This window comes from Poromitra crassiceps (assembly GCF_964638095.1).
Source record: "Poromitra crassiceps genome assembly, chromosome: 23".
NCBI lineage: Eukaryota > Metazoa > Chordata > Actinopteri > Beryciformes > Melamphaidae > Poromitra > Poromitra crassiceps.
In genome coordinates, this window is record NC_139639.1 from 20845088 (window position 1) to 20857587 (window position 12500).

At 48.6% G+C, this 12500-nt stretch overlaps 1 protein-coding gene across 1 annotated transcript in view; it reads left to right on the forward strand.

The window, feature by feature from the left end:
- The window catches only part of ephb1 (EPH receptor B1), a gene marked incomplete at its 5' end in the record, with an annotated part of 139780 nt that overhangs the window by 54283 nt on the left and 72997 nt on the right, over nucleotides 1-12500 (forward strand). Inside the window, one exon of the mRNA XM_083659060.1 lies at nucleotides 7441-7776. Within this exon, the coding sequence (XP_083515186.1) occupies nucleotides 7441-7776 (336 nt within the window). The remainder of the gene's footprint in view (nucleotides 1-7440; nucleotides 7777-12500) is intronic.

A 12500-nucleotide genomic window follows, 5' to 3' on the forward strand; every position in this document is an offset into this window, starting at 1 on the left:
CTGTCCTCTCCTGACTCCAGCCTATGCTATGCCTGAGGGGAGGAACGCCGAGCGTTCTGTCTCCCAGCGTGAGCCCCTCTCCTCTCAGCTTGGCTACCCGGCGCAGTGGGCTTGAGGCCATTGGTTTGCATTGCGGCACGGCCCCCTCCCCGTCCCTTCTCCAGGCTCCTGCAGGCCCCAGACCGACGTACCTCCTCGCCCTCCCCCCAGGAGGGTTGACCAGCTCCAGCATGCTGGGCCAGTGGGTCTCTCTCAGCATGTGAGGCAGAGCAGGGCAGTGACAGGCTGAGTGGTAATTGGGGGGAGTTGGGCAGTGAAAGCAGTGCTGATTAGTCTGTGGGGGGGGAGAGGGGAGAGGGCTGTAGAGAGGCAGGAGTCTGCTGTGAGGAGAGGATGGGAGAACAGGGGAGGGAGGAGAGGCTGGGTGATATAGATGGATAGGATATATCCCACCACTATAACAGCAGGGAGGCGACAAACTGAGATTTCACCAGTATGTAGCTGTGGCGTGGACTTGGAGGGTATGAAGCTATAGAAGACAGACACTAACAGTCCTGCAGCCGACAAGACAGCATGAGACAGCGCCTGAGGAGCGATGCCATGTTATGTGAAAAGCGTATATGCTGTTTGCTTATATTTTGGCAGCGACCGCCGTCGCCACAGACAGACTCCGAGGCAAAATGTCTGGAATGTAATCAAATCAGCACAAACAGGCAATGTGAGGAAGACAGGATGGCTCTGATGGGTTCGCTGCATTCCTGGTCGCTACCACGTTGGCTCTGGATCGCGCGGCTCTACGTTAACACTCATATCTGTGGCCAGTCCTATGAGAGCTGCTTTGCCATTCTCCTCATCTTCCCATTTTGTTTTTCCTCCATCGCTCTCCTATTCGCTGCCTCTCCTCTCTCTCCTCCTTGTTCTGTCTTCAAAGAGAAAAGGGAGTGAGCCGTCAAAGAGTCTAAATACTCTCTTCTTTTCCCCAAGTTTTTTTTTTTCTTCTTCGGTCTTCTTTTTTTCTGCTCTCTCCTCGTCGGTTCTGCAGTGGAGTTTAGTGGAGGGTTCTGCAGTGGAGTTTAGTGGAGGGTTCTGCAGTGGAGTTTAGTGGAGGGTTCTGCAGTGGAGTTTAGTGGAGGGTTCTGCAGTGGAGTTTAGTGGAGGGTTCTGCAGTGGAGTTTAGTGGTGGGTTCTGCAGTGGAGTTTAGTGGAGGGTTCTGCAGTGGAGTTAGTGGAGGGTTCTGCAGTGGAGTTTAGCGGTGGGTTCTGCAGTGGAGTTTAGTGGAGGGTTCTGCAGTGGAGTTTAGTGGAGGGTTCTGCAGTGGAGTTTAGTGGTGGGTTCTGCAGTGGAGTTTAGTGGTGGGTTCTGCAGTGGAGTTTAGTGGAGGGTTCTGCAGTGGAGTTAGTGGAGGGTTCTGCAGTGGAGTTTAGCGGTGGGTTCTGCAGTGGAGTTTAGTGGAGGGTTCTGCAGTGGAGTTTAGTGGAGGGTTCTGCAGTGGAGTTAGTGGAGGGTGCTGCAGTGGAGTTAGTGGAGGGTTCTGGAGTGGAGTTAGTGGAGGGTTCTGCAGTGGAGTTTAGTGGAGGGTGCTGCAGTGGAGTTAGTGGAGGGTTCTGCAGTGGAGTTTAGTGGAGGGTGCTGCAGTGGAGTTTAGTGGAGGGTTCTGCAGTGGAGTTTAGTGGAGGGTTCTGCAGTGGAGTTAGTGGAGGGTTCTGCAGTGGAGTTAGTGGAGGGTTCTGCAGTGGAGTTAGTGGAGGGTTCTGCAGTGGAGTTAGTGGAGGGTTCTGCAGTGGAGTTAGTGGAGGGTTCTGCAGTGGAGTTAGTGGAGGGTGCTTCTGCTTCCCACAGTGCAGCAGTGAACGGGCCACTTTCCTCTCTCACTACTGCAGTCGACTCGTAAATAAAGCAAAGTCCACCTAATTATCTGGCACACTCTAATCCCTCTACTGGCTTAAAAGACATAATGCACTAGACTTTACTGTGTGCCTGCACACACACACACACACACACACACACACACACGCACGCACGCACACACGCACGCACACCCACGCACACATACACGCACAAACACACACGCACGCCCACGCACGCACGCACACGCACGCACACACACACACACACACGCATGCACGCACGCACAGAGAGAGAGAGAGAGAGAGAGAGAAAGAGAGAGAGAGAGTGTGTGTCTCAATGACTCCCTCACTCTCTCACCCACCCAGACAGTATTAGTCCTTCTAACATGTTTGATTTCATGTCTCACCATCCCACACGCAGCCCCTCTCTCTGCCTCGCAGCTCCCCTGGCTGTGATCCGTATCTCCACACAGGGACCTGCTGTTGGTCCCTCAAGGCCTGGTCAAAACAAACACTGTGAAAGAAGAGAAGCGAGGGACCCCCCCCCCCCCCCCCCCTTCCACACCATCCAACGTGTGGCTGGGTAAACAGTGTGGCTGTGGTAGTCTTGATATTGGCAGCCCAGGGAGCAAACAAGGGCTGTGCTCTTCTGTGACCACCTGCTCAAAGTGCTCGAGCTGCCATGGCAGCTACGCATGCCTATCAATCTCCCAGTCCACCTGCAGCAGCAGCAGCAGCAGCCACTAGTCCAAGACAGCCACTGTTCAGTGCCTCATCACACACATGTCAGCGCTGGGCAGATTTAGGCTGTGTTGGCTCAGGTGACATTACAACAGAGGGTGTCTGGGTAGTGGAGAGGTAAAAGCACTCGCGGAGACGCGGGTTCAATTCTCGGCAGCTACTCCCGGCTTCCTACAGACACATATTGGCCGTGTCTGTGGCTTGGTAGCCGGAGGATTAAGGGTATGTGTCCTATGCACTACTAGTGCCTCCTCTGGGGGGGTGGGGTGGCGCCTGCACTTGTATCGGAGGAAGCATGTGCTAGTCTATGGCTCTCCCCAGATCGGCAGAGGGGGCGAAGCCACCACCGAGACAGCAGGGGGAATTGGCCAAGTACAATTGGGGAGAAAAAAAACATAACTCATAACTCATAGTCATAACTCACTTCATGATGTGATCTATTTCTGACTTTTTCAGGACGTAAAAGCCTTTGCTAAAAGCCTTACTTTATCAGTCTCGCTGTGCCTTTTTTCCCAGACTAAGGTGCCTTAGACCTTTAAATCCCCCTATTTGGCACTAACACAATACATCTCACAGAGGGCACCGGCGCCGCTTGGGGATGATGCTGTGCTTTTAGAATGTAGGTGCAGGCTCGCCTGGTAACCAGCCCCAATGAATCCTTCATTAGGGTCTGGACACAAGCCTATCCACCACTGATTCGGTGATGTATTTTTCAGCCCCAACTGATTGGTTGCTGTCTGTGTCAATCATCGAACTCTTTGACCAATCGCAGTAGCAAAGCAGGGCTACTTCAACGATTCTGCACCAAAAGTTTAAATTGACAAGAACTGAAGTCTAATAGGTTGTTCCACTCAGTGCTTCCACTGCAACATCAAGTCGGGAGCGATGTTGTAAAAAAAAAACACAGGCGTCGTCTCTTGCCTTCAATACTCTTTGTCTGCTACATACTGTACAGTACACCGGCAACCGTAATGCGTTTAACGTGAACATTACCTGCAAGCCACAAGCAGCTCAATGGATATGTTACTGGAAAGAGCATGACTCTTGGGTAACGTTAGGTTAGGTCCTGCCGCCTACATCGACCAGCCAATCAGGTGTCCCGGACAGTATTTGTCCTGAATTACCACAGTGGATGGGCGTGGGTCCAACCCCATATGAAGAGTGCTGGGATTCATATGTGGCTGGATACCAGGATAGGTGCAGGCAACATGTAAGCCTCATATGGGGCTGGATACCAGGCTAGGTGCAGGCAACATGTAAGCTTCATATGGGGCTGGATACCAGGATAGGTGCAGGCAACATGTAAGCTTCATATGGGGCTGGATACCAGGATAGGTGCAGGCAACATGTAAGCCTCATATGGGGCTGGATACCAGGCTAGGTGCAGGCAACATGTAAGCCTCATATGGGGCTGGATACCAGGCTAGGTGCAGGCAACATGTAAGCTTCATATGGGGCTGGATACCAGGCTAGGTGCAGGCAACATGTAAGCCTCATATGGGGCTGGATACCAGGCTAGGTGCAGGCAACATGTAAGCTTCATATGGGGCTGGATACCAGGCTAGGTGCAGGCAACATGTAAGCCTCATATGGGGCTGGATACCAGGCTAGGTGCAGGCAACATGTAAGCTTCATATGGGGCTGGATACCAGGCTAGGTGCAGGCAACATGTAAGCCTCATATGGGGCTGGATACCAGGCTAGGTGCAGGCAACATGTAAGCTTCATATGGGGCTGGATACCAGGCTAGGTGCAGGCAACATGTAAGCTTCATATGGGGCTGGATACCAGGCTAGGTGCAGGCAACATGTAAGCTTCATATGGGGCTGGATACCAGGCTAGGTGAAGGCAACATGTAAGCTTCATATGGGGCTGGATACCAGGCTAGGTGCAGGCAACATGTAAGCTTCATATGGGGCTGGATACCAGGCTAGGTGCAGGCAACATGTAAGCCTCATATGGGGCTGGATACCAGGCTAGGTGCAGGCAACATGTAAGCTTCATATGGGGCTGGGTACCAGGCTAGGTGCAGGCAACATGTAAGCCTCATATGGGGCTGGATACCAGGCTAGGTGCAGGCAACATGTAAGCCTCATATGGGGCTGGATACCAGGCTAGGTGCAGGCAACATGTAAGCCTCATATGGGGCTGGATACCAGGCTAGGTGCAGGCAACATGTAAGCTTCATATGGGGCTGGGTACCAGGCTAGGTGCAGGCAACATGTAAGCCTCATATGGGGCTGGATACCAGGCTAGGTGCAGGCAACATGTAAGCTTCATATGGGGCTGGATACCAGGCTAGGTGCAGGCAACATGTAAGCACAATCAAGTCTGCCTGGCGTGGCTAAATGAATGCCAGCTGAGAGGCTGTAAGTAACGTTCTGAACAAATTAAATCCTATGGCAAATTAAAACAGCCAAGGGCAGCGGTAATAGCCTGCAAATCACCGGCTAAGTGGCAGTCACATCTGATTTCTCCTGCCGTCTCTGCATATGTGGGGCTTGGCTATAATTGGGACACAGGAGCGTGACGCCTTGTTCACACCTCAACCAGACAATGTTTTTCCTTAGTCCTTTTCTTTCCCTCCAACTGTTGTATGAATGCATCAATACAGACAGTGCACACATGTGCATACACGAGTCAGGCATGTGTGTTTAATGTCACATGCATAATCCACATGAGAGCTGGAGCAGTGCTTTTGTCGCCAGGGCGTGTTTGGGTGTGAGAGCATGTGTGTGATTGATGATGCAGTGGATACAAGCGGTGTGTGCAACATATGAAAGTGCCTATTGTGCAATCCCCATGGGGGGAAGAGAAAGAGCTGCCACTTCTCTCATATGCTCTGTTTCTACTGACACACACACACATGCTTGTTTTCTATTTTCTTTTCCCTCTCTCTCTCTCTCTCTCTCTCTCTCTCTCTCTCCCTCTCTCCAAACCAACACATGTGGTTGCGCCTAAGGACCGGAGAATGTGTTAAACGATCGTCTCGAGTGCTAGCTGTCCTCTCACCCAGACCATAATAATCACACTGCGGAGGTCGCGCCCTTCCTGTCACTGACCCCTCCGTTGCCGAGGCGCGGAGCCGAGGTCGCCGCGGTAACAGTGCCATTCCGTCACCCCTGTGTGTTCCGGCGCTTTGTCCCGGCTCCGCGGCGCTATATCCCACGTGGCTTCACAGCAACAATGACTAATTGTGTCTGTGTTGACTGAAGTAACTACCTGCCCTCTGCCCACAGACATGGCCGACTCAGCCCTCTGCCCACAGACATGGCAGACTCAGGGGCTGCATTCGCCTGATACTCAGACTTCATCGTCAACTTGTAAACTCATTTCCTCTTCTAGGCTGAGATTGCAGTCACTTCAGAGCATTTCTATGAGGGGGCGGGTTTCGATCTTCCCTAACCAATCGCTAGAGAGCACTGCACTAGTAGTAGCCATGCATAACATAAACAGACACAGCAGGCTATCTCTACTTTGGCTACTAAATTTGGCGAGCAACGGATTGTCAAAACGAATTTTACCATTGTTGAAAAACGTGACTTGGACATAACAAGCAGGCTATGAATCGATCTATCAACATCCCCCTAGCTATCAACAGCTCCGCTAGGCCAGGCTGTGCCGGGACACTTCCTTGGGTGGCTGGCCAATCAGGGCTTCACTTACCACGGCCGCAACATTACTCCCCGCCCAGACAGATAAAGCTCCAGCAGGCAGTGATCTCTCGCATGCAAGACTGACTGACAACAGCGTTAGCCAATCAGTGCCCGTGATTGGATTTTCAACCGGAGAAAAACCTTTTGCACATGGCACTGAAGAGCCATATCCACAACTGTGGAGTGGGCGTGGCTTGGAAGGTCTGGAGCCAGGCTACGGCTGCATCCCAATATGCTGGAAGTGTTCCTCTTGCATTTGTCAAGGCTGTCCAATCAAATGAAGGCTTTAACGGAAAGGAGAGGAAAGAGAGCATATTAATTAAAGAGGTGTGTAACTCCTAAAAGGGTTTCTAAAACAGAGAGACTCGGATTAACTAAATTATACGCTGTTATTTGAAAAGAATTTCAACCCTTAAATAATTTTCCTCCAATTGCAGTGGGCTGAACAATCCACTTCTCTGCACCCTAATAATAACCCGCCGCTCAAGCAAAAACAACGTTTTCATTTTTGCACCATTTCTCTCTGAGTATCACATTTTGAGGTTCTGCTCGAGCTGCAGGCTATGAGGAAGTGAATGAGAGCGTGAATCTCCAGGGCCACTGGGATAAGCATACTCCATGCAACACTGCATTTTGCTAAATAACCAATGTTTGATAGACACAAACGTTTCGCTGCATGATCTGTCGCTGGGTGCGAATAGAATAAATTAGCATTCCAATTGTGCTGAAGATAGAGAATATACAGACAAAGACGTTGCTCTTGGACAAAAACCCTTAGATTTATTATAGAATGAATTCATGTGTGGAAGAACATGGAAAATGGGCAGGTGGTGGGAAATTAGAAAAAGTCTCTTTGCATTTAGAGCTTTAAAGTGGCATATTAATAGGGGGGAGGGGAAACTCAGCCAAGGATGTCTTCGGTACCGTTTGTCTGTTGGTCTGTCTGTCTGTTTGTTAGCAGGATTAAAAATTACTGGCCCGGTTTTCATGAAACTTCGTAGAAGGGTGTAGCATGGGCCAATGAAGAACCCATGCGGTTTTGGAGCGGATCCGATCCGACTCACGAAATGTGCACATCTGAGTGCACTTCTTGATTTAAATGATGAATTATTAAATCACGCTCTCCTAGGAAAGTCTAAAGAGCCGGGGCTCCAAGGGCATTTAGTCACACATTTTCCCCTGCTTCTACTCCGCAGGTGTCCCATCTGGCCCGAGGAACGTGATCTCCATTGTGAACGAGACCTCGGTGATCCTGGAGTGGCACGCTCCCAGGGAGACGGGCGGCCGCATCGACGTGGTCTACAACATAGTGTGCAAGAAGTGCCGGGCCGACCGGCGCTCCTGCTCCCACTGCGACGACAACGTGGACTTTGTCCCGCGGCAGCTGGGTCTGACCGACATCAGGGTGTTCATCAGCAACCTGTGGGCTCACACCCTCTACAGCTTCGAGATCCAGGCGGTCAACGGCGTCAGCAACAAGAGCCCATACCCGGCCCAGCACGTCTCCATAGACATCACCACCAACCAGGCCGGTAAGAGGCTGCCATTGGCTATTATGTGATGATGATGCACGGGTGACATGTGTTAGTCCATATAACACACATAACACACAGTGAGGTTGCTTGCCAGAACCACAAATAGTAGCAGCCTTCTCCAAAACAACTGAAGTCAATGGGGACCTGTTCTTTAGAGGTCCACAACAAACACCATACTGTGAATAGGAAGAACTATACACTAGGGATGGAAATATCGACTAATTTCCCCGCCGACTAGTCTCAAATTGTATTTGCGACTAGTCGACTAGTCTATAAGCAAGAAAACTCGCAATTTAATATACATATTAAATTAAAAGTTTAAAAGTTTAAAATGCAAATGTTTTGTGTATTTAGGAGCTATTTTTGCCCAAACATTCAGTACAAGCTGTTAATTTAAATTCTATTGATGTAACAACAACTGACTGAATAAAGGTGAACAAATTAAAGAGAAATACATTTCTGATACGTTTGCCAATGCAATGCATGGCATTTATTATGAATAATGTTGTAGGACGGAGTTCCAGCGTGTCTTGCATGATTGTGTAAGCTATTTTTATGAAGGTGCTATATAATTTATGTTTACGTTCTAGACAGCCAATGTTGTTGTTGTTGTTGTTGACAGCCTCTTATGTTGAAGACAGGAAACGGAAGTGTGTGTGTTGTTGTTGTTGTGGGGGCGCTTGACGCTAGGTTATGCTGGAAGCAGAAGAATAATAGAGCTGGCGTCTCATGCTGAGATTGTTCAAGATTGGAGTTGCCCCGTTTATTGGTTTTTATATCAAAGTATTCACCTTATGTTCAGACCTTACAGTGGGCCAAATTCTTCCGGGTCCTTTTAACACTTCCGGCAGTCACGGCGGAGTTGAGTTTTTGGAGCGGACAGTGAAGGGGGTAAAATAAAAAACGTAGCCTACTACTTTGCGCTGGTACACAGCAAGCAAGCGAGTATCCACTGTTAGCCAGGTCAGATAACGTTATTGTCGACAATGACGAGCATTTTCTTGTAAAACATACCTGGACTCCAACGAAGAAAGCATCAGATAGTTTTCTCTCCTCCGAGTTGCGCTCGAGCCACTAACGTCAATAACACCCGCAGACGTTAACGTAATTCCCTGGAATGCGAGACTTAACGAGCCAGTTACATGGCGTTGCATTCTTAGACATTGCCGTTTGCTTTTATTTGGTATGTTACATACAATTGGCTAAATTATTAGTTAATTCAGAGTTAGATGCCGCTCAGCCTGTTTACAACGAGGCGGAGGCGTGAAGAACAAGATGCAGCGTTTAACCGACTAGTAAAATACTAAACGGTTAATAAATGAGTAGGCGGTTAAACGATTAAACGACTAGTCGCGCACATCCCTACTATACACCAATATTTGTTGCAAAGCAATCAGCTGTCAGAAAGATTTGCAATCAATGATGGTGTAATAGGTCTTTTTGGAACTCTCAAGAACTGGTCCCCATTTGACTTCAGTTGTTTTGGAGAAGGCTGCTATGGAGTTGTGCTGGCAACCTCCCTGTGTTCATTATGGACAAACTCAACTGGCATGAGGGTGACTAGATGATGACAGAATTTTAATTTTTAGGTGAACTACTCCTTTAATCTCTCCTCTCTATAAGCAATCTGGTTTCCTCCTGTAATTTTATTTCACATTTTTCCTATTTGTAATATAGCAAGGGCTGCTGTTATTGTATAAATGAATTCATTACTGTTTGAAGCTAAATCGATTTTTATATTTGAGACTCCACACTGCACGGCGTAGCTGACTGCGGGCCTGCTAAGATGTCACAGTGCTACACCATGAATAATGGCTTGAAGGCTTGAAGAGAGAGGGCAGCTGGCGTAGGGAAACGTATAGGGAAACGTATAGGGAAACGTATAGGATACATAGAGTGAAATACCAAAATACTGGCCTGTCTTTCTCAGCCTTATCAAAGTAGCGGCTTGTGGATCATTGAGTGAACTGAGGGGGATTTTCCTTTTGAACACATGGTGGAGGAGTTCAAACCTCAAACCAGCAGACCCAAGACCCAGCATGTTTGGATCCGCGGCAGGACCGGCGCAGAACACTGCCCCATTTCTCCTCTCTTTGTACTTTTATTTACACATCAAACCCCCGATGATAGAGTAACTCCCAGTTTGTATTTCTCCCTGCTTTACAATTGGACATTCCAAAAATTCTTGCTTTTTTAACACTGGCAGACCAAATGATCCCTCTACAAACAACATATCAGTCATTTATGAAGCTTCTTTTTTTTTTTAGGTTCACATCTGGAGGTTGGGCCTTGTACCTTCACGGACCTGACACTTCTCTTTGTTGTGTGTCTTTTGGTCTTTGTTTAACGAGACTTTGTTTGGAGAGGGACGCAGCTACAGCAAGTCTCCACTTCTCCCTTCACGGAAGGCTACGCCCCAGTTGAAAGCTGTCTGTAAATCTCCAGATTTACACACTGACTGACACACTCCTGCTCTCAGCATTAACAATCACAAACGAGAAACTTCGCCTTACTTCATCCCGCCGCTGTCATCGTTTTGAGTTACCTTGGGCATCTGTTACTGTAGGCATCAGCTTCACAGCAATCATTTCTTCTTCTCTCCTCACTTCTTTGGTGTACCGCTCTTGGCTGATCTGATGGAGCTGTTACAGAAGAGAGACAGACAAGCTGGTCTGCAGGCTTCTGCGTTATTGTGGTATAATAGCTATCCAGGTTCACTCCGGTGCAATACTTTAATCTGAGATAGGAGCTTTGGCTGTGATGGAATCTAAGCCCAGCCAATGGAAATGACAGGTCGAGAATATCGTCTCTGCAGAATCCTTAGGATTCAGTGTTTTTTCATGCTGTTCTGGGTCTCTGACTTGTACACAGAAGCACCATCGAGGGACACGTTTTGACCATGTGGAAAATTTAAATGAGGCCTTTCATTCTGTGTGTTTTCCTTGTATGAGACAGGCCCTGGGAAGCAGTGCCTGAGCTTCTGGGACCTAATAACAGGCATGACGTGAAAGTTACAGCACAGTGAAGACGAGAGATAACAGGCATGACGTGAAGTTACAGCACAGTGAAGACGAGAGCTTGTCGGTTGAGTTCATACTGTCAAAGTTTCCATATAGCAAAAGAGTTACAAGTCTGTCAGCTCGGGCCCCTGTCAGCTCGGGCCCTAGCTGGCACCGTTTTCTTGGCGATGCATTGTGAATTCCTTCGCATCACATTGTCATCTACTCTGCTGCACAGTTGAGTGCCTTATATATACACTTCTTACGTCAGATTAAATTGAACATATATGGGATATGTATTCGGATCTACTGAGTTAATGTTGTCAAACGAATTAATAATTTGTTGCATTCTTTAACCAAAAGTAAAGGGTTGAACCGTAAAGTACCGATTTAATGTACACTCCCTCTTAAATTGTAAAATTAACTTGCGTCGCATCTATCTCAAAGAGCGGTGAAGCAGAAATTGCTTTTCCAGATCTTTTGTAGCGTACAGATCTTTTGTAGGGTACATTTTCAAATTACATTTAGTTGGCGGAGTGAACATACCGTATTTGATTACAACAGCTCTCCTAGGAATGTAATGACCGAGTGAGCTGTCTTTGTCTGAGATGAGTCACGGGAGGAGTGGGAGGGAAGGCGGAGGGGAGGGGGAGGGGGCGAGGGCTCTTGGACCACACTGAGCGCGTGTGACAGTGAAGAAGGGGAAAATGATCGAGTAAATAGCTCTGATTATCAGGGGTGGCTTAATGGCGCTGGCTGTCCCCGTTTGACAGGCTAATAGCACACTTGATAGAGAGATGCAGGGGGAAGCAATGGCCGGGGCCTATTGTTGGAGTCTGCTGCAGTAATGATGTGTCTGCCAGTAATCTGCCCGAAATGTAATAATGTGGTTCAAAACGTCATCCAGTGAGACCCTCTCAAAAAGCAGTCAATCACAGAAAATAATCAAATGTAGTAATAGAGTTGGAATTGGTTCTTACATTTGGTACGGAACAAGCTGTTTCTTTTATTGCCCGAGGACAGTGGGGTTCTCAACGTGGGCTCTGGGGACCACCGGGGGTTCTTGAGGGGGTTCCAGGGGGTCCCCAGCAAATCGATGAATCGTTCAACTTCAACATTGTTTTATTTGCAAGAGGTTACAAGTTACAAGAAGTGAACACAATTAGAGAATGTAGGAGAAAGACTGGTTTGATTATAGTTTCACTATTATCTCTCGGCCTACAAGACAGACAGACGCCCCTTAGAATTCTGGACAAAATCATATCTCACAATAAAAAAAATATTCTCAGATTTGAGTTTCTAGAGACACAATCTCATCGAGTTAAGGGTCTAATGTGGACTGAATTAGTGGTCCTTGATATGGAAAAGGCTGAGAAGCACTGGCCTAGGACACGTAAACATGTGCCTACCTCAACCGAGTCTTCCCCGGGGCAACTGGACTTGGCAGATTAAATGAAAACCCTCAGACCACCTATAGAGAACGGCAAGGTAGGTAAGAATCAGGTGTGAGACGACAGAGAGGGGGCGAGGGAAGAGGGAGGAAGAGGAGGGGGGAAGGGGGGGGGGGAGGAAGAGGAGGGGGTAAGGGGGGGAAGAGGAGGGGGTAAGGGGGGGGAGAAGAAGAGGAGGGGGTAAGGGGGGGAAGAGGAGGTGGTAAGGGGGGGAGAGAGGAAGAGGAGGGGGTAAGGGGGGGAAGAGGAGGGGGTAAGGGGGGGAAGAGGA